At 46.3% G+C, this 19,813-nt stretch overlaps 1 protein-coding gene across 1 annotated transcript in view; it reads left to right on the top strand.

The window, feature by feature from the left end:
* The window catches only part of GPC4 (glypican 4), a 108,001-nt gene extending 88,733 nt beyond the window's left edge, over window positions 1-19,268 (top strand). The window contains exons 5-9 of the mRNA XM_080990369.1: window positions 10,118-10,248; window positions 10,764-10,910; window positions 12,139-12,275; window positions 13,600-13,775; window positions 15,679-19,268. Coding sequence (XP_080846495.1) covers window positions 10,118-10,248; window positions 10,764-10,910; window positions 12,139-12,275; window positions 13,600-13,775; window positions 15,679-15,893 — 806 coding nt within the window. The 3' untranslated portion in view covers window positions 15,894-19,268. The remainder of the gene's footprint in view (window positions 1-10,117; window positions 10,249-10,763; window positions 10,911-12,138; window positions 12,276-13,599; window positions 13,776-15,678) is intronic.
* The last annotated feature ends 545 nt before the right edge of the window (window positions 19,269-19,813 follow it).

Here is a 19,813-nt window from a genome sequence, read left to right as displayed (position 1 = left end):
CTTGCAGGGCAGCAGTTGAAGAAGGAGCAAAAAGGGTTTTCTTGTGTGTGTGTGTTTCTTTGTGGCTGATTAGCTGCTCTCCCTGTGCAAAGGTCAGAGGGGGCAGGGTTTCTGTTGAGGCAGGTGATTAGCTGTGGGAGGAGCTTATCAGAGCTTGCAGGGCAGCAGTTGAAACTAGCGGCGCGCGCAGTTTGATCCATCTTTTAGATTTAGGGGAGCTAGTCTCAAACGTTTGTTGGGGGAGACCTAGGTTTTTTTTGTGGGGGGAGTTATTTGTCCTGTCTTCACGCTTTTTATGATGGAGGACCGCTGTAGCCACCCCCAACGACATGTTCTCAAGATGGAGATTGCTGCAGTCACCTGTGGTTCCTGCGCAATGTTTGCCATCTTGCCAAAGGTTGCAGGCAGCTTTACCTGCAGAACCACTGGCAGTCATCTTTGAGAATTCCTGGAGAACAGGCGAAGTCCCGGCAGACTGGAGGAGGGCAAATGTTGTCCCTGTTTTCAAAAAGGGGAAAAGAGAGGACCCAAATAATTACCGCCCAGTCAGTCTGACATCAATACCAGGGAAGATTCTGGAGCAGATCAATAAGCAAACAGTCTGTGAGCACCTAGAAAGGAATGCTGTGATCACCAATAGTCAGCATGGATTTCTGAAAAATAAGTCATGTCAGACTAACCTGATCTCGTTTTCTGACAGAATTACAAGCCTGGTAGATGAAGGGAACGCAGTGGATGTAGCCTACCTTGATTTCAGCAAGGCATTTGACAAGGTGCCCCATGATATTCTTGTAAAGAAGCTTGTAAAATGCGGTCTTGACTATGCTACCACTCAGTGGATTTGTAACTGGCTGACTGACCGAACCCAAAGGGTGCTCATCAATGGTTCCTCTTCATCCTGGAGAAGAGTGACTAGTGAGGTGCCACAGGGTTCTGTCTTGGGCCCGGTCTTATTCAACATCTTTATCAACGACTTGGATGATGGACTCAAGGGCATCCTGATCAAATTTGCAGATGACACCAAATTGGGAGGGGTGGCTAACACCCCAGAGGACAGGATCACACTTCAAAACGACCTTGACAGATTAGAAAACTGGGCCAAAACAAACAAGATGAATTTTAACAGGGAGAAATGTAAAGTATTGCACTTGGGCAAAAAAAATGAGAGGCACAAATACAAGATGGGGGACACCTGGCTTGGGAGCAGTACATGTGAAAAGGATCTAGGAGTCTTGGTTGACCACAAACTTGACATGAGCCAACAGTGTGACATGGCAGCTAAAAAGCCAATGCAATTCTGGGCTGCATCAATAGGAGTATAGCATCTAGATCAAGGGAAGTAATAGTGCCACTGTATTCTGCTCTGGTCAGACCTCACCTGGAGTACTGTGTCCAGTTCTGGGCACCACAGTTCAAGAAGGACACTGACAAACTGGAACGTGTCCAGAGGAGGGCAACCAAAATGGTCAAAGGCCTGGAAACGATGCCTTATGAGGAACGGCTAAGGGAGCTGGGCATGTTTAGCCTGGAGAAGAGGAGGTTAAGGGGCGATATGATAGCCATGTTCAAATATATAAAAGGATGTCACATAGAGGAGGGAGAAAGGTTGTTTTCTGCTGCTCCAGAGAAGCTGACATGGAGCAATGGATCCAAACTATAAGAAAGAAGATTCCACCTCAACATTAGGAAGAACTTCCTGACAGTAAGAGCTGTTCGACAGTGGAATTTGCTGCCAAGGAGTGTGGTAGAGTCTCCTTCTTTGGAGGTCTTTAAGCAGAGGCTTGACAACCATATGTCAGGAGTGCTCTGATGGTGTTTCCTGCTTGGCAGGGGGTTGGACTCGATGGCCCTTGTGCTCTCTTCCAACTCTATGATTCTATGATTCTATTCTATGATTCTAATTGCATGTTGATTGCCCTCCAGCAACTGGAGGAACGTGTAGCTACACTCCAAATAATTAGAGAGCTGGAGCTCTTCTTGGAAGCAACAGAGCACACCGTCTCCACCAAGGAGGAGACAGGGGACTCCCCTGAGAAGGAGGCTAGTTCACCAACACAGGAGCCAGATATATGGAGAAACGTGACTCAAAGAAGTAGGAGGCCCAGGGTTCGCTCTGATTGTTTAGAAATACACAATCGCTTTGAGGTCCTCTCCCCTAGCATGGAAGACGAAGAGCAGACTCCATTTGAGGATCTCTCACTCATTACAGTCGATCAGGTATATGAAGACGAGCAGCAAAGTCAGTCCTCAGGGAATGTGCAGGCGACCTTGGAACGGACAGTTCACGGAAGAACCCCAACCAAACCTAAGAGGAGGCGTGTAGTGGTGATAGGGGATTCCCTACTGAGGGGAATAGAAGCAGTGATCTGTGGGCCTGACAAGATGTCTCGGGAAGTGTGCTGTCTCCCCGGGGCTAAGATCCAAGATGTAACTGAACGACTGCAAGGAATCATAAAACCCACTGACAAATACCCCTTCCTCTTGGTTCATGTGGGAACCAATGACACTGCAAGCAATAGCCTCCAGAAGATCAAAAGAGACTATAAGGCTCTGGGCAGGAAATTGAAGCAATTAAATGCACAAATTGTCATCTCCTCTGTCCTCCCAGTTGAACGACGTGGCCCAGGGAGAGAGGGAAAAATAGTGGAAGTGAACAGCTGGCTTCGCAAATGGTGTAAACAGGAACGGTTTGGATTCTTAGATCATGGACTGCAGTTTCTTGAAGATGGACTTCTGGCAAGCGATGGGCTGCACCTCACAACGGTTGGGAGGAATGTTTTTGCCAAAAATCTCAGAAACCTCATCAGGAGGGCTTTAAACTGACTAATGTGGGGGAGGGAGACAGTGCTCCTTAAGGTAGGAGTCTATCAATTGATGAAGATGATCATCCAAATGTCAAAGACCAAATGGAGCAAACAGCACGCAGACCTAGTGGTGTGAGGAAAAAATCCTTAAATAAGAGACACGGGGGAATGATTAATGGACTTCAATGTCTGTACACTAATGCGCAAAGCATGGGAAATAAACAAGATGAGCTTGAGCTCTTGGTACAGCAAACTAAATATGACATAATAGGCATCACTGAAACCTGGTGGGATAAGTCCCACGATTGGAATGTAATAATGGGGGGATACAATCTATTTCAGAGAAACAGACCAGACAAGAAAGGAGGAGGAGTGGCGTTATATGTCAGGGATGTGTATACCTGTGAAGAGATCCAAGATTTAGAACCTCAAAGCCAAAGTGAGAGCATTTGGGTCAAAATTAAGGGAGAGAAGAATAACAGTGACCTCATTGTGGGAGTTTACTATAGATCCCCAAGCCAAACGGAGGACATAGATGATGCCTTCCTGGAACAGATGGCCAAGCATGCAAAAGGAAGGGAGATAGTAGTAATGGGGGACTTCAATTACCCGGATATTTGTTGGATGTCAAACTCAGCCAAGAGCATAAGGTCAAACAGATTCCTCACTGGCCTTGCAGACAACTTCATTGTCCAGAAAGTGGGAGAAGCAACAAGAGGAACAGCCATTTTAGATCTGGTCCTAACCAATGTTGAGGACCTGGTTAGTGGGGTAGAAGTGGAAGGATCATTAGGCGCGAGTGATCATGCTCTTCTGAAGTTTACTATACAGCAGAAAGGAGCAGCCAAGCATACTAGGACTCAATTTCTTGACTTAAGAAAGCCGACTTCATAAAACTTAGGGAAGTGCTGTGTGAGATCCCATGGACAGTAATACTAAAAGGAAAGGGAGTTCATGATGGCTGGGAGTTTGTTAAGAGGGAGATAGTAAAAGCAAAGCGTCAGGCAATACCAATGAGACGGAAACATGGAAGGTGCCTAAAGAAGCCAGGGTGGCTATCTAAAGAACTTTTAACTGAGTTAAGATTAAAAAAGGATGTGTACAAAAAATGGAAAAGGGGGGAAACCACCAAAGAGGAATTCAAACAAATAGCCAGCACGTGTAGACACAAATTCAGAAAAGCTAAAGCACAGAATGAACTCACGCTTGCTAGAGACGTGAAAAGCAACAAAAAAGGCTTTTATGGGTATGTTCGTAACAAAAGGAAGAACAAAGAAACAGTGGGGTCACTCAGAGGAGAAGATGGTGAAATGCAAACAGGGGACACAGAAAGGGCTGAACTCCTCAATGCCTTCTTTGCCTCAGTCTTCTCCAATAAAGAAAACAATGCCCGACCTGAAGAATTTGGAGCAAATGATTCAGCAGAGGAAACACAGCCCAGAATAACTAAGGAGATAGTACAAGAATACTTGGCTAGTTTAGATGTATTCAAGTCTCCAGGGCCAGATGAACTGCATCCAAGAGTATTAAAAGAACTGGCAGATGTGATCTCAGAACCACTGGCAGTCATCTTTGAGAATTCCTGGAGAACAGGCGAAGTCCCGGCAGACTGGAGGAGGGCAAATGTTGTCCCTGTTTTCAAAAAGGGGAAAAGAGAGGACCCAAATAATTACCGCCCAGTCAGTCTGACATCAATACCAGGGAAGATTCTGGAGCAGATCATTAAGCAAACAGTCTGTGAGCACCTAGAAAGGAATGCTGTGATCACCAATAGTCAGCATGGATTTCTGAAAAATAAGTCATGTCAGACTAACCTGATCTCGTTTTTTGACAGAAAGAAGATTCCCCCTAAACATTAGGAAGAACTTCCTGACAGTAAGAGCTGTTCGACAGTGGAATTTGCTGCCAAGGAGTGTGGTGGAGTCTCCTTCTTTGGAGGTCTTTAAGCAGAGGCTTGACAACCATATGTCAGGAGTGCTCTGATGGTGTTTCCTGCTTGGCAGGGGGTTGGACTCGATGGCCCTTGTGGTCTCTTCCAACTCTATGATTCTATGATTCTATGATTCTAGGAAGGTAAATGGCGTTTCTGTGCACTGCTCTGGTTCGCCAGAAGCGGCTTAGTCATGCTGGCCACATGACCCGGAAAAACTGTCTGTGGACAAATGTTGGCTCCCTCGGTCAGTAAAGCAAGATGAGCACCGCAACCCCAGAGTCGGTCACGACTTGACCTAATGGTCAGGGGTCCCTTTACCTTTACACATTTTTACACACTGTTTTTGGTCAGAGAGCTGCACCGCAAAATGCAAAGTACTGTACACATTTTGTTAGGTAGTTGCATCTTGGTAAAAAATAGAGGTTCAAGTTAAAAGGTGATCTGAACTGAATTTCTGACCCCACCCCATCATTCCCTGAGAACTTGGTAGCGGAGATGACAAGGCTTGCAGATGCTGTAGCAGGAACTTCTTCCAGGTAGCCAAGACACAGTTACACTCTAGCAATGGCCCTTTTCATGGGCTAAAAACCTTTCTAGATTCCCTTGCCAGGCTGTTCTAGCCATGGCTCCGGATGATTTTCCCTCCCTCCCTCCCTCTCTCTCTCTGTGTGCAGGGGTGTTATTTGGCATAGAGGCCTGATATCCCTTCCTCTTGGGGCTTGTTACAGAGGCTTGCCTTGTCCTGTGCCTCTGCACCGAGCCTTCAGAAGCCCAGTTTCACCAGAGAGGATGTGAGCACACTAGCTAATTCATCCAAGACCATAACCAGAAGAGCTCAGGGCTGAAAAGAGTTGCAGCAAAAAAGTGCAGAATGTTTCAAAGGAGAAGCGCTGAGTGCCAGGAAGCTCGACAAAGGAGGACAGTCTGCTAATTGTAGGGGCCTCTGCACCACTCACAATGGCTCAAGAGGGAAAGCTCCTTGTGAGGAGGGAAGGCAGGAGCACTGGCAAAACAAGAAAGCCAGTGTCGTGTAGTGGTTAGAGTGCCTGCCTAGGACCTGAGGGTCCTCGGTTCAAATTCCCACTGGGTGGCTTTGGGCCAGTCGCTGCTTCACAGGGCTGTTGTTATGGGGAGGAGTGTCAGGAGCCAGTCAGGACCAGGTCAGAATGAAAAACACTGGTGTCAGTGAAGTTAACTCTTTATTGAAACAAACCAAAACAGTGAAGGCCTAGCAACTCTTCCCAGTAGGGGCAGTTACAGGGACTGAAGGAGAGATTCCCTGGCTTCTTCACCAGCCTGCTTCCTCTCTGCATCTTGGCCACCCTCCTCTGCAGCCTCTGCTTCTGCCTCAATGTTTTCCTGCTCTCTGCCCCAGCCTCTTCCTGCTCACTAAACCCTGTTGCCTCTTCAGCTTATGACACCTTCTCCTCCCAGCCTGGTCCCTCGTCTCCCTCTGACCATTTATCATCATCCAGTCCCCTGGCTCTGAGCCTTCTTCCCTTGAGGGTTCCCTTGGGGGTTCCCCAGCTGGTGCCTCCCACTCACTCCTCTGCACCCAGCCTGTCCATGGCACTCAGCCATTGAGAGCTTGTAGGCAGATGTTGCTGGTCAGAGCCAATGAAACTGAGTCAACAGACAAACATTCTGACTTGCTGCTAGAAGGCAGCTTCCACTGCTCAGGTGTTCAGCAAATGCCTGATGAAACAGGTGGAGGGATGAGTTAGTTCACCACCTTGTGGAAGAGAGTCTATAGCTCTGGTGCCACAGCCAAGAATGTCCTGCCTCCAAGTCACAGCAGACCAGTCTTCACAAAGCCACCTGTCCCATCATTGCATCCCCAGATGTTGCCAGGGCTGCCTGCCCCTGAGCATTGTCCATGCAAGCTGGAGGTTTGTGGGGGTGTTGCACTGCAACAACATCTGGGGATGACCCAAGGCTGAGGAAGGCTGCCTTAAAAGGAATCCAGCAGGTGCCAGGTCTTAATTGTAGGGGGAGGGGAGGGAATGTACACATGAGAGGAGGCATTTCCCCCACCCCCAGGTAAACAAGCATGCAGCTCTTACTGCTGTTCCAAACCATTATCAGCTTTGCCCTGGGGCACCTTGCTTCCTCCTCTACCCAGCCTCCACCCACCTCCTCAGTTGTGTAATTCTAAAGCCCTCTTGTCCTGAACCACAGCCCAATGCTGTTGAGGGGGGGAGGGGGGATTTACCATTCATCACGATTTGTTGGCTTGGCAGGCAGCCAGATCTTAGCGGGAGCGAGGATGTAGTCATTCCCATGCACCTTTAACGCATCTCCCTCGCTAAATCCTTGCATTTAAAAAGTGAAAACTTCACCCTCCTTCAAAAATGCCATCTGTCTCCCACCTGATTCATTATGGGTGGGGGTTGCAATAAAATGTATTCCTTCTTGGCCCATCCCTTTCAGCCCCCTGCCAGCACAGAAAGAGTTTCCATCTGTATCCTTCCTCTGAGAGCAGAAGTGTGCTTATCTCTGAATGCTTTGCGCTGGCAACTTGGATTGCTCCTCTCTCTCTCTCTCTCTCTCTCTCTCTCTCTCTCTCTCTCTCTCTCCCTCCCTCCTGTCCTCTCCTCTGCCCCCACCCCCACTCTCCCCTCCCAGCCTGAATAAGGATGGCATGCCTGAGTGGTGATTTGTATGCTGCCATGACAATTGCAGGTCACAAAGGCCCCGATTCAGGAATGCTCTACTTAGCCATGAGGTTGGACAAAGACACCACATAACCCAGAGATCCATTCTTTCTTCTCTTCTTCTGCCCCCACCCACCCCCAAGTCTCTCTTTCAAATTTATTGATTATTTTGAAAAACAAACCAACAAGAATACCACTTTTTGTGTGTGTATCTTTTTTACAGTGTATATCTATCTATCATCTATCTATCTATCTATCTATCTATCTATCTATCGATCGATCTATCTATCTATCTATCTATCATCTATCTATCTATCTATATCTATCTATCTATCTATCTATCTATCATCTATCTATCTATCTGTCATCTATCTATCTATCTATCATCTATCTATCTATATCATCTATCTATCTATATCTATCTATCTATCTATCTATCTATCTATCTATCTATCATCTATCTATCATCTATCTATCTATCTATCGTAAACCAAGACATTTCCTCTTGGCTGTAACAGGGGCAGCCTTGTTGGCTCATCGAGGCAGCTCTGAGCATTGCTCCAAGTCATTCCTGTGGAATGCTTCCATTTTGCTGTCACATCAAAAGCCATTTCCCCCTCTTCACCCCCAGTACAATGAGGGATATTCATGGGAGCAGTCATTGCTCAGAAAGGCTGAAAGCTGAGCGTTATGGGAGCCGGCTGCAGTTCCATCTCAGGCTATGCCTTGCCCAGCTGTCCCATCCCTTGCTGTGCATTTACTGAAGTTCTTTGGTCGGTCCATTTGCCCTTCCTGGGTGGGCAGCTTTGCAGGGGGGCACTGCATCTCCCCTATGCACTGGTCTATTGCTGGCCAGATCGAACACCTGCTACCAAATTGGCCAATAGCGGCAGGTGGGGGGGGTGTCAGTGACATGCGCCATTGCTTACCTCAGTGCCCATGGCCAAACTTTTCACATCTGCAACCAATGAAGTTGTGGCATTATTTGATCCCAAAAATCCAATAAGCTGTGTGGTGTCTGGTTATTTGTAGCTTCGGGAATAGGGTTGTCACAGGGCCTCGCCATGCAAATATGGAGTGAGGATGAGCATGGTTTGCATTGGTGCTTAGCAGGCACTCATGGGTAATGCAGAAGGTCTGTGCCTTGGAAGGGAGTGGCTGCCTCTTCCCTTGCAAATATCCGTTTTTCACAAGCCTTTCTGAAATCACCAAGATGGGGTTTGGCATAGGGGCCACTTCATTTGGCCTGCGGCTACAAAGAGTCTTCTTTCAGCTTTAGGAGCAGTTGTGGCACGGCAAATTCAGATGTGCAAGGTCCCTTCATTGATAGTCACAGGCTTGTCCACAAGCACTTTCCTAATATTATACAAATGCCTTACAACTATGCAGCAATACTAACTAGAGATGCATTGCAATTATCACTGCCTGCATGGCCTTTCTGCTAGATCTACTTGTGTTCATTGCATGTACACAGGTAAATGATTTGGAGTGCTCCAACATCTTATTTTGGAGTGACTTAAGAAGTTCCAATGTGCTTAAAAGGGCTTGCGCACCACTTTCTTGAAACAGAAGCACCTTGTGTCCCCAGTGTTCTCAAATGCTTATTGGAGCATACAGAACAACTCTTCTTTAGAGTTCTTCCCCGCCCCTTCTCCAGAGTGATCCTGGGAGTCAATCCTCAGTGTCAGATGGGCTCCAATCAGCACAAGGGGTGAGAAGACTCCGTGGCTAGAAAGCTTTCCTTCCATGCTGATTGGGCGGCTGCAGGGTGCTGGAGACAGGAGCCCTGCTGCAAGGATAGAAATGGGTCTTCAACCATTACACCTCTATTGGGATCACAAGAACAGCCTGGCTGCTGGATCGGGTCCATTTAGTCCAACACCCTGAGGCTGGCCAGATGGCACTTTCGGAAGCCTGGAAGCAGAACTTGAGCACTATCCCTGAATTTTGCTCCTCAGCAACCAGTATTCAGAGCCATAAAACACTCAGTTTCCTTAATGTTCCTCGGCTGATTCCTGCCACCAATAAGCTAACAATGTAAATATATACAAGGGATGGAAGCCCTTCAGCGGAGAGGGTGTGTGCATGGGTGTTCTGATTTTTTTTATATATATAAAAAGAAATGAAACAGGAAAACTTGAAATGCAGCATGAATAAACAAGGCAGATGGAATTATTTATTTTAGACAATCTGCTCTGATTGCAAAATTTCAGGGGAGGGTGCAGTATGAAGAGCCTGGAATCTCTCCCTCCCCCGGGGCTTAGAAGGCAAATGGGGAGGGGGAGGCAAGCAGGAAGCCCATATGGGAACTAGTGTGAGGAAGTGGAAAGCTGGGAGAAAAGCTGCCTTCCTTGGTTTCTGAAACGATGGGGTTCCAGATTTCCACGTTGTTTACTCTCCTTGTTTCATCAGCATGAGCAGGAGAGGTGCTGTTGGGAAGCTGGTGTGGTGGGGGGGCAGTATAATAGATTGTAACTGGGTATCCAGTGACTCACAAATTGCCATTCCCTGCCCCCTCGCTAGCAAACCCGTAATGTGAAAAAGCTCAGCAAGACCAGCAGAGTAAGCAGGCCTTTCGGTAGTTTTGTGACATCAGTGGCCAACATGGTCATGCTGGCTGGGATTGCAATGCTGTCCAAAACATCTGGAGGGTACTCGGGTGGGGAAGATTGACTCATTGCATCTGCCGCAACCCTCCATCCCACTGTTCCTGTATTCTGCCTCAGATTCCATGCTCATGGTGGCGGAGAGGCTGGAGGGCCCTTTCAACATTGAATCCGTCATGGACCCGATTGATGTGAAGATCTCTGATGCCATAATGAACATGCAGGAGAACAGCATGCAGGTCTCCCAAAAGGTATGGTGAGGGCATTTTGCATTTGGAGAGAGAGAGAAAGAGAGAGAAACTCATCTTAATGAAACCAAGGTTTCCAAGCCATGAGGCGCCATGACCTCACTATGATTATGAATTACTTTTTAATTATTTATTTTTCATCTCTTGACATATTTTTTTTTAAAAAAATGTAATTACATTAGTTTGGTTGGATTGCATAATTTGAGTTGTCAAATTATCTGGATTTTTTTTTTTTTTAATGGGGGAATGAATGTTTGTTTTTTAAGGCAGGAGTAGAAACTGAAAGCTCAAGGGATAAAGTTGTCTACTTTTCAAGGTTAAACCATCCCTATAAAGAGTCAGGATGCTGAGCTGGTCAGCTAGCAGTTGCTGTGCTAAATCAGAAAACATCTGTATTGCAGTCTAGCATGTTAACTTCAAACTACTGGCACAATGGCTGCAAGAAGTGGGCAGGAGGTAAGAACAAAGATGCACAAAATCAAACTTCTGATACTGTTATGTGTCTCCCGTCGGTTTAGGTTTTCCAGGGGTGTGGGCAGCCCAAGACACTTGCGCAGAGCCGGACGTCTCGCTCCATTTCAGAAAGCAGCTTCAGTGCCCGTTTCAGACCCTACAACCCAGAGGAGAGGCCGACCACAGCAGCTGGCACCAGCTTAGATAGACTGGTGGGTATACAGAGATCTGTGGTGTGTGGTTCAACATGACTCGGAATGGGGGTCTTCTCTCCTCTCCCCTGCATAGAGCAGCGCTGCCGAGCTGGTGGCCCACAGCCCTGAAGGCTCATTATTGTTATTATTTATTACATTTCTACACCACCCATCATCAGTGGGTCACAGGGCGGTTTGCAGTATAAAACCTCAGTGGTACTAGACTTAGTAACAAACAAAACAACACCCCCCACACACACTTTGCCTGGTAGAAGAGGAATGTTTTTGCCTGACGCCAAAATATATGTAATGAAGGCACAAGGCAAGCCTCCCTGGGGAGAGCATGCCACAAACAAGGAGCCACCACAGAAAAGGCCTGTTCTCGTGTTGCTGCTCACTGGACCTCTCATGGAGGAGGCACACGAAGAAGGCTGCAGTCCTGAGCTGTGATCTGGCCTAACAAGACTTTTCGGCTGGCCTGTCAATGGCTTCAGCAGCAGCACTGAACAAAGTGTCGCTGACATTGATTGGATCAAAATGCAATGCTCTGAAAAAATGAAGGAGCTCTTTAGTCTGTTTCAAAGTTTCCCACGGAGCAGCAGGCACCAGAGGCTGTAAAAGCTGCTTTTAAGGAACGTTTTCTCTTCAGTCCCTGTTTGTGGGCTTTCTAGGAGCATCTGGTTGACCGCTAGGAGGCTTGGTCCTGCTCTAGATGGACCTTGCGTCTGATCCGCTTTACTCACAGTGGCCACTCAGATGACTTTGGAAAGCTGAGCAAAACAGCAACTCTCCTCCTTTCAGTTCCCAGCTATTGGTATTCAGAGGACACTGTTTCCGGCTGTGGAGGCACAACATAGCTTCATGGCTGGTAACCGTGGGTAGCCTTATCCTTCACAGATTTCTCTAATCCTCTTTTTAAAGCCATCCAAGCTGGGTGCCCTTTTGGCAGCACAAAAGCTGTTTGCCTGCCAACTTCGTTAAGAGACCCCAAGTTCCAGCGCTGTGAGAGAGGGAAGGGGAATAGCTCAATGGCAGAGCATCTTCTCTGCATGCAGAAGGTCCCAGACTCCCCAGGTAGGGCTGGGGGGGGGGGGACGACTCCAGCCTGGAACCCTGGAGAGCCACTGCCTGTCAGTGCAGACAATGCTGAACTAGATGGATCAGTGGCATAAGCCAGCTTCTTTTTTCTGGGGTTGTTTTGCTGAGCAAAAGACGAGTAACTTTGATGATACTCTTTGACCAACAGGTGACCGATGTGAAGGAAAGGCTCAAGCAAGCCAAGAAATTCTGGTCCTCCCTTCCCAGCAATATCTGTAACAATGAGAAGATGGCTGCTGACAGCACCAATGAAGAAGACTGCTGGAACGGAAGTGACAAAAGCAGGTTTGGAAGAAGCCCAATTCCTCCTTTCATAGAATCATGGAATTGTAGGGTTGGAAGGGACCACAAGGGTCATCTAGTCCAACCACCTGACAATGCAGGGATCATAGCTGCATAATCCCTGGCAGGTGGCCACCCAACCTCTCTTTAAAAACCTCAAATGAAACCTCAAACCTTTCAAGGTAGTCTGTTCCATTGTCAAGCAGCTCATACCCTCAGAATGTTCTTCCTAATGTTTAGGTGGAATCTCCTTTCTTTTAATTGGAATGCATTGGTTCAGGATTCAGATTCCAGACAGGAACCCTGTATTAGGTAGGTGTGTTAGTCTGGTGGAAAAATAAAATAACAGAATGCCTCATTCTCACATAAAGCTAAGCCGTGGCTTGCTAACAAACCATGAGTTGTCCCAGAGGAGATTAAACAAGCTGTGATATGTGTTTCCAAAACTCAGTTCATTTCCCAGCTGCACTTGCCTCATGCCTTTGTGGCTTGGTGAGCATTCGGAGTGGCCAAATGAACCATGGTTAATGCCAATGCAATGCCAAACCATAGTTTAAAAATCTAAGAACTTGCAAGCCTACAACAAACCATGGCTTCAGATCATGGTTTGCTGGCAGTAAGCACACCATAGTTCAGTGGCTGGGCAGCGTTCACACATGGTTTAAACCATGGTTTAATATACCATGGTTCAATAAATGCTGCATTAGCATTTGTGTGAACCTGGCCAAAGAGGCTAAGAAGCTTTCATTGGCATTTGGTTGGCCTGCTGGACTAGATGAGCTGTTGGTCTGATCTAGAGCCCTCTTCAGATGCATGAAGTGCGATCCTGAGTTACAGGTGTGTGTGTCGATAGATAGATAGATGATAGATAGATAGATGGTAGATAGCTAGATAAACACAGAGTTTGTGGGACAGTGGTGGTGGTGAATTGTAAGCAGTGAGGTCAAAAATACAAAAAAAAATATAGGCAACTGTAGTTGCAGTAATAACAGTGGCCATTCAGAAACAGTTGCTAATGATGACTCATTCAACCTGGCATTGGAAAGTTATTAATGCATGTAGGGCAGCTGTGCTTTCCATGCAGAAGTTTCCAGGTATGACTGGAGATGCCCCCTGTGGAAACACTACCGGTTAGTGTAGACAATATTGAGCTTGATGGACAAATGGTCTACCTTTGTATAAGGCAACTTCCTATGTTCTTGAGCAGACAAGAGGGGTGTGAAAACAACGTCACCTCTCCCACTGTCTGTTCCATTCATCCCTCATCATGACCATTGCTGACCGTTGACTGAGTGGCCTCTGATGGAGTGAATGCTGTTTCTCACAGGTATGTCTACGCAGTGACAGCAAACGGCTTAGCCAACCAGGCAACCAATCCTGAAGTGCAAGTTGACACCTTGAAGCCAGACATGGTGATTCGCCGGCAAATCATGGCTCTCCGCGTGATGACCAATAAGATGAAGAATGCCTACAACGGGAATGATGTTGACTTCATTGATATAAGTAAGTGCAGATGAGTTTTCCCAAGGCAAGGAGAGAGAACCTGAGGCTTGCCAGATGTTGCTGGGTTCCAGCACCCATCATTCCAGACAACTGACCACGCTGATGGGAGCTGGAGGCCATCGACTTTTGGAGAATGCCAGGCTCCTGGCCATATATCTAGAGCTTATTGAAGTTCTAGGATGCCTGGGGGGGGGGGGGTCTGTTTCTGCAAAATGGAGGGGTGCGTAGGATTCTTCTGCATTCCTCTGATTTTCCCAGAGATCTGACTGGGTGCTGGAAGCGTGGAAAGAATTTACCAATTTTGTTGTTGTTTAGTCGTTTAGTTGTGTCCAACTCTTCGTGACCCCCTGGACCAGAGCACGCCAGGCACTTCTGTCTTCCACTGCCTCCCGCAGTTTAGTCAAACTCATGCTGGTAGCTTCGAGAACACTATCCAACCATCTCGTCCTCTGTCGTCCCCTTCTCCTTGTGCCCTCCATCTTTCCCAACACCAGGGTCTCTTCCAGGGAGTCTTCTCTTCTCATGAGGTGGCCAAAGTATTGGAGCCTCAGCTTCATGATCTGTCCTTCCAGTGAGCACTCAGGGCTGATTTCCTTCAGAATGGATAGGTTTGATCTTCTTGCAGTCCATGGGACTCTCAAGAGTCTCCTCCAGCACCATAATTCAAAAGCATCAATTCTTCGGCGATCAGCCTTCTTTATGGTCCAGCTCTCACTTCCATACTTCACTACTGGGAAAACCAGAGCTTTTACTATACAGACCTTTGTTGGCAAGGTGATGTCTCTGCTTTTTAAGATCTACCAATTTACCATGTGGCAAAATGATGCGAGCCTGACTAGTGATAGAATGCAGAGCATGAGAGTGATCACTTGGTGAACAGCCTTTCATTCTGCAGATAGATCACTTGGGCGTTGGAGGCAACTGGAAGCAAGTTCCATAAGCTTGGGCCCACAGAGCTCCTTGCAGATATGAGCCATACATTCAGGTCCTGGGGGACCACTAACAGTGACTCCCCGGAAGGCCTCAGTGATCAGTCAGGGATATAATGAATCAAATTGTTAAGAATCTTGTAACGGAATACAAAAACTGTAGACCTGGCCCTTGCGCTTATTTGGCAGCCTGGGTAGACTTTTGAGCCCTGGAGTTAGGGGCAGGCAAGAGTCTGTCCCCATCAACAGTCTAGCCGCAGTGTGTTGCACCTGCTGGAGCACCGAACCAGGCTCAAAGGTGAATTGCAATCTTTGAATCTGGAGTTGATGGGCTTCCTTAGCAAAAAGAGTGGGGAGGTGCTGGCCCAGTCTGGATGACGTTTGCTCTGCACTGCATATGTTGAACTTTAAAACTTTCAATTTCCAAAAAAGAGAGGGTGTTAAAAAGTTGTAGTAAGGCTCAGGAATTGAAAAGATATTTTGATTAAATAAACATAATTTGGTGTTGCTTGGTAAGTAAAATGTGTGTAGAATTGCATAGAAATCATTAAAAATGATTGCCAAGTACTTGCAGTTATATATTAATATATATTTTTATTATTGTTGTTGTTTACCATTATCTGACATTTTCAAAAGGCAATATTAAAATTCTTTGGTTTTCCTAAAGCAGTTTATGTGCCTCACAAAAATAGTAGCAGATTCAAATTCCTCATACACAAAAACGTATTTTTAAATACCCCCTGACTGAAGAAATTTGCAAAAATTATATCCCCCCCATCTAAAATGACACACCCTGAATTGCACTTGTTCTTTGCAGCTGACTCCTGTCCAGATTTTGCCTCTTGCCTCTTTGGTGAGGAGTTGGTAGATGGGTTTTGCTCCCTGTTCAGGCTCCTCCAAACTCATAATATGGTGAATCTGAATAGAATGCTAGAATTGTAGAGCTAAACAAACTGTCTCTGCAATTCTTCCAGGTGATGAAAGTAGCGGAGAAGGCAGTGGAAGTGGCTGTGACATGCAGCAGTGCTCTCCCGAATTTGTGTTCAACGCAACAGAAGTCAAACAGAACACCAACAAAATGGACAAGAATGCCAGCCCCGGCAGTGCCTCCCCCAGGGTGGCCTCCTTAGAAGCACCTCTCCTCTTCAGCACCCTCTTTTTCCTGGCCGTGCAGAGACAGTGGAGATAACTGATAACTGTGCCACACCTTTCTTTCTTTTACTTTTTGAGGGTGGAAAATGACTGCTATTAAAACGAAACAGGCACCCGAATAGGCACCCGATTTCACTTTTGTACCATCTAGTGACTTGGGGGGGGGCAGGGAGGAGAGGGATGTGATTTGTAAGTTAATGGACAGCAGTGTACAGTTTTTACCATGTTGCCGCTGGGTTTCATGAGTTTTTCCAAGATATCTCTCTCTCTCTCTCTCTCTCTCTCTCTCTCTCTCTCTCTCTCTCTCTCAATTTTTGGGAAGGGGAAGATGAACGTGAGGATTTGGACCAGTTAGTCTGACCTGTTGACTGAGAAACCACAATAGATGTGGTGAACTAAGTTGTATATACAGGCCTGTAGGTAGCATTGCTTTTGTGTTGTTGTTTTTGTTGTTTTTAAATAGCCCATTTCTCTCTTGCCTCGCCACAACCCCTTTCCTTTTATTTTATTTTAGCCTGTTCCCTGCAAAACAAATGGCTGAACCAGAGTCCTATCTTGGCATGTATCAAGGATGATATCTCGCCCCTCCCTCAAAAAAACAAAAACAAAACACACACACACAAAAACCCAACCCACATGAAATTATCTGTACAGAAGCAAAAGGGGTTTTTTTTTTTTAAAAAAAATAATCATCATATTTCATGGGCAGTGAAAGAAGCTGCCTCTCAAGCAAACAGACACTTCTTTGTATAATGTTGAGTTCCCACATGTATCCATTACGCTCAGATGCCTTACCTAGGAGAGGAAAGGGGCTAATTTCTTTGTGGGGTGTTCCAATCTTTAGAACAGAATGTGAACGGTTAGCTTTTGCACACCTTGTTCCCAGCTGTGGAAAGCAAATCATCATCTCCGCCAGCCCTTCCCCAAGAAATTACCCAGGTGCATTTATGGCAGTGGTTCCCAGTTGGTGTTCCACAGGCCCCCAACTACCATAAGAGATACCAAAATTTTCAAAAGTAGGAGGTCCATGGCTTGGCTTTTGAAAATGGGGGGGGGGAGGAGGTCTGCAGCTAATTGGGAACCATTGATATATGGGGTTCTGCCCCTCCCCCAGCTTAGAAGAGATTCCACACCCTCCCAGCACCCAATTTTTAACTGGAGCAAACATGTGGCTTCCAGAACCCCTTCCTAGTTTTGACAGTGTGGTCCCTAGGTACAATATCTGCTACGCTTCCTTGGTGTCAAACTGGGACTGCTACTCTGCAAGCTGTTTCACACAGGGAAATAGATTTAGGTCTTATCTGCTCTATACTTTTAAAGCAGTATCATATCACTTTATGACTTCAGCCACGGCTTCTTCCAAAGAATCATTGGATCCATAGTTCATTAAGCATTCTGAAAGTTGTTAGGAGACCCCTGTTCCCCTCCCAGAGCTACAAATCCCAGAGCGGTTTAACAGTTGATCCCTCTTCCCACAGAGTTCTGGGAATTGTAGCTCTGTTGAGGGGAACAGGGGGTCTCCTAACAACTATCGGCACCCTTAGCAAACTGCAGCTCCCAGTATTTTTTGTAGGAAGCTATGACTTGAAGCCATAAAGTGATATGATAGTGGTTTGAATGTATACTGCTTTTCTCACCAAATGGAAAATGGGAAGACTGGTCCATGTGATGTGTTTAGACCTCTTCCAGATGTTTTGGATCACAGCTCCAGCCTTCATGGCCAACGGCTAGGGAAGATGGTTGTCACAGTCAACAGTGACTGAGGGGTAATAGGCCACATTAACAGCTGGTGGGTTTTTAATGGGTTTCCAGGAACAGACTTTTAGGCAACAGGTGAGGGTGAGAGATTTTACCGAGAGGGAGAGGAAGGAGGCTGATGTGAGGCAAGATTTGCAGCCTTCTTTCTTGGAAGATCCCACTTACCTCTAACCTCAGAGGGGGCTATACTGAGGCAACGGGAAACTCCTGGATAAATGTATATATTTTTATATTGGGGGGGAAGGGGTGAACAAATAAAATCACTTTAAATAGAATGATACATGTGAAGTCTGCAGGAAGACTAAAAACTTTTCTGGAAGTTTCTCCCTAGTTCAGCCATCGTTGTGTCGCTCTGACTCTGAGAACAATTGGCTGAAGGTAAAAGAGAAAGAATGAACAAGGAACATCATCAGAGGGGGGTTTATTGCTATCCTGTGTTGTATTGTAAGCGGGGTGTGTGTGTGTGTTCGGGTTGTTCCTTCTATTTTTATACTGAAACATTAATTGCTTGGTAAACCAGGGTTGGGAATTTTGTTCACATCCCCCACCCCCCGCACTGAACCCCCCAAAAAGAAGAACTTTTATATAAAAGACAGAATTGTATTGGCTGAGATACTAAATAAATTGCTCCTGAGAGGCATAATATTTCCAGAAGTAGCCATTTATTTATTAAAACACCATGTTACTAAGCCAGACATAATTCTGGCTAGAAGTTTGGTGTTTCTATTGGTTGGGGTTTTTTGCGGGGGGTGGAGGGGTCCTGTTGCTGAAAGCTGGTCACAGAAAACCTGAGAAAGGTTATAAATGTATGCATGGGAAGGAGCAGGGTGAATTGTAAATAACTGTTGCTTTAAGGAGTTGTGGGGGGAAATGTGCCGGTGACTAAGAAACTACCTCATTTCTGAGGAATTTCCCTCCCAAAGTTTTTTATTTTGTTTTTAGTGCTGTTACACTGAAGAAGAAAATACCAGCAACCAGGGCCTACAGCATACAGCCAAAGGAGTGATCCCCTACAGATCTCGTTAGATTGCTTTTAATTCTGAGCCTCAAACTAAGCCCAGCTGTTTCCCTTTTCAGTTCTTGGGCCGCACAAAAGGATTTCAGATGAGCCTTTTCTGCCAAGGGTTTCCATGGCTCCTAATGAACTGGATTTGGATGTATTACTTCCCAACCCCTTGTTTTCCTCTTTTCAAAGAAAATAATAATAATAATAATAATAATAATAATAATAATAATAATAATAATTAAAGGGGGATTGTTATATGCATTTCAGTCACGAAATAACACAAATCAACCTTATGTTCTCGGGGTTTCTTGTGAGTATGTCCCAATAAGATCTAGGTGGATAACGCCTTCATTTTATTTTGCTGGCTGGTGGCTAATGAGCTTGCCAGCGAGATTTAAATGGGCTGCAGTGAAACATGGAGTTTCTTGGAGCCTCTGCCAGCTGGGGGTGGGCAGGGGAGTTGTGAGAAATAAAACTGAGTAGAGCTCAGAAGAGAAAACGAGCTATGGGGGAGCTTGGTCTACATACAGAATAATAGGACTTTTCTGGATCCTCAACATGGGGTCTATGCAAAGAGCCTGTTCACACCAGCGTCTTCCTCGCTTGACTCCCACAACGTTTTGTGTGGATGGTTTGGCACTGGGTTAACATCACCCAAAAAACTTCTGATATTCTCCTGAACTCATCAAGCTCCTGTGAAGTTTACATATGTCAAAATGTGTGCGCAATTGTGAGAAGCTGGGCCACAGGGTATTCCTGGGTTGTTTTTAAAGGCTTGTAAATTATCCTCTTAAAAGGGGGGGGGGATAGCCCATTTGGTGTACCCAACAACAAAGCCCCCTGCCCTCAGAATTTCCATTAATCCTTTTATATATATATATCCCTTATATATATATATGGGACATGGGTGGCACTGTGGGTTAAACCACAGAGCCTAGGGCTTGCCGATCAGAAGGTCAGCATTCGAATCCCCGCAACGGGGTGAGCTCCCGTTGCTCCGTCCCAGCTCCTGCCAACCTAGCAGTTCGAAAGCACATCAGAGTGCAAGTAGATAAATAGGTACCGCTCCGGCAGGAAGGTAAACGGCATTTCCGTGCACTTCTCTGGTTCGCCAGAAGCGGCTTAGTCATGCTGGCCACATGACCCGGAAGCTGCACACCGGCTGCCTCAGCCAATAAAGCAAGATTAGCGCT

This window comes from Podarcis pityusensis (genome assembly GCF_964106645.2).
Source record: "Podarcis pityusensis genome assembly, chromosome: Z".
NCBI classification, from domain to species: Eukaryota; Metazoa; Chordata; class Lepidosauria; order Squamata; family Lacertidae; genus Podarcis; species Podarcis pityusensis.
This window is presented reverse-complemented; position numbering and strand designations above follow the sequence as displayed.